Source organism: Protomyctophum parallelum (genome assembly GCF_964188405.1).
Source record: "Protomyctophum parallelum genome assembly, chromosome: 1".
NCBI lineage: Eukaryota > Metazoa > Chordata > Actinopteri > Myctophiformes > Myctophidae > Protomyctophum > Protomyctophum parallelum.
The window spans coordinates 23,395,574-23,397,642 of record NC_139697.1 but is presented as its reverse complement, the minus strand read 5'-3'; the positions used below and the strand labels follow the sequence as shown (position 1 = coordinate 23,397,642).

General features: G+C 53.3%; 1 protein-coding gene across 1 annotated transcript; it reads right to left on the bottom strand.

The window, feature by feature from the left end:
* Window positions 1-853: 853 nt before the first annotated feature.
* On the bottom strand, window positions 854-1,717 carry LOC310862927 (mitochondrial basic amino acids transporter-like; the record flags this gene model as incomplete). Its single annotated transcript, XM_083771048.1, has 1 exon — window positions 854-1,717. One exon carries the CDS (start codon window positions 1,715-1,717, stop codon window positions 854-856), a length of 864 nt encoding a protein of 287 aa, XP_083627174.1.
* Window positions 1,718-2,069: the final 352 nt, after the last annotated feature.

Sequence of the window (2,069 nt, the reverse complement as noted above, 5' to 3'; positions counted from 1 at the left end):
TTACACCACACTCTTTGCCTATCAGACACGATTCATCCAAGATATATTCACATTCAACCTTCAAACACCTCGACCAGCCTTCACCCGGAGAGACTTCATCACCTTCCGTACGAGTCAGGATATTTGGCCTCACAACTCTTACAAATCTCTGCATAGTGCATTATTCATATATCCACTCTTCCAAGCACCAGGGTTCACATCCCCGGTTAAGTTCTTATCGGGCACCAACCGGCTCCTAGACTCCTAGAAAATGACATCATGTGGCAGCCGAGCCTATATGGACTTTTAATGTTTGTTTAGATAAACGTGACGTGATGTGGCAGCAAGAGTCAACGACAACTCTGTTCACTTCATGGGGCCAGTCCAATGACGGCTCTTCTTCATATACTTGACAAACAGTGACAAAGACCTGAACCAGAGATTTACGGAATGCATTGGAGTCTATATGGGCTTTAGAGTGACAAACGTTATTTCATGAACCACGTGACCAGGCAGTTTTCTGCCCCTCAACTGGCAGCCAAGTCTAAGACTTTTAATGTTTGTTTAGATAAATGTGACGTGACGAGGCAGCCAATTCTGGACTTTTAATGTTTGTTTATAGTACGATGTGTGTTGAAAGGAGTGAGGCGCCCCTCACCTCATGCGAGTTTGATGTTTACATGGAATAAGCTCTCTCTCCCTGGGTTAATACATGGAGGAAAAAGGCTCTTTAATCCTTATATTCTCCCTCTCTGGGTCAATAGAAGAAACATGGCTCTCTACTCCATCTCTACTCCCCCTTCCCGGTTATTGCATGGCTGTAATAGGCCCCCCACTCTCCCCTAAACACGGCTGAAGTAGACTTCCTCTTAGATCAGACTGGAGGGTGTGCACCTGCCGCCTCCACGCCCCCCTGGGCGTACCTCAGGAAGAGCGTGTACGTGGCGAGGGTGGCCGCGTTGACGGGGAACGCCCGGAGCATCGTTGAGGTGAGGCCCCGCGTGAACACCATGTAGCCCTCCTTCCTCACGCTCTGACGCACGCAGTCGGCGATGCCGGCGTAGCGGTTGACCCCGCCCACGCCGTCCGCCTGGAGGCGGGACTTGATCACGTCCGCCGGGTAGGTGGCGAGCCACGAGGCGACGCCCGACATCCCGCCTGCCAGCAGCAGCTTGGGGACCACGCCCGCGTCGCCAGGCCCGCAGCCCAGCGAGCGCTTCAGCACGTCGTAGGTCAGGAAGTACACGCCGCAGCCGGGCGTCTCGCGGATCAACGTGGTGACCATGCCGCGGTTGAGCCCCCGGACGCCCTCGCGCCTGTAGATGTGCGACAGGCAGTCCAGGGAGTTCCTGTACAGCCTCGCGGAGGACTTGCTCTGCATCTGCAAGCGGGTCTTGGCCAGCTCCATGGGGCAGCAGACGATGCACTGGAGGGCGCCCGCCGCCGCGCCGGTCACAAACTGGTTGGCGGGAGTGTCCCGACCCAGCAGGCGCATGGCCTTGCTCTGAACGGCGAACACGATGGCGTTGATGAAGGTCAGGCCCATCATGGGGGGTCCGATGCCTTTGTACAGGCCGAACACCGACTCCTTGCGCACAATGGACTGGAAACAGTGGAAGGTCCCGCGGTACAGAGGCTTGTCGACATTCTGGACCTGCAGCCTCACTTTAACCGTGTCGAACGGGTGACCCACTAGCACTCCGGAAGCACCTCCCACGCAGCCAGCAATTAGATCCATCACTTTACATAATAATCAAGGAGCTGGTACCTAAATACTCAACCACTGTTTATAAATGCATGTAGTTAGGGTTAAAAATCACAGTATCTAATGGGCTATGATGTGAATACCAGTGGACTAGGTTGGCTAGTGGGGTTGGGTTGTCTTTGGATTCTCTGTTGGTCAAGCAGTTCCTCGTTAATGAGGCGTGTGTGGTCTTGTATAATGTTCCTCTGAAAAGTAGTGATGGCTTGTGAAGGTTCTATGGTTCCACTGGTAGATGACTAAGGTACAGTATGAGTTAATTCAAAGTCTGCATGTGCTTGACAGTGCCCCAATGCAATGCATGCGTTCCAGTTCCAAACCTGTTTGA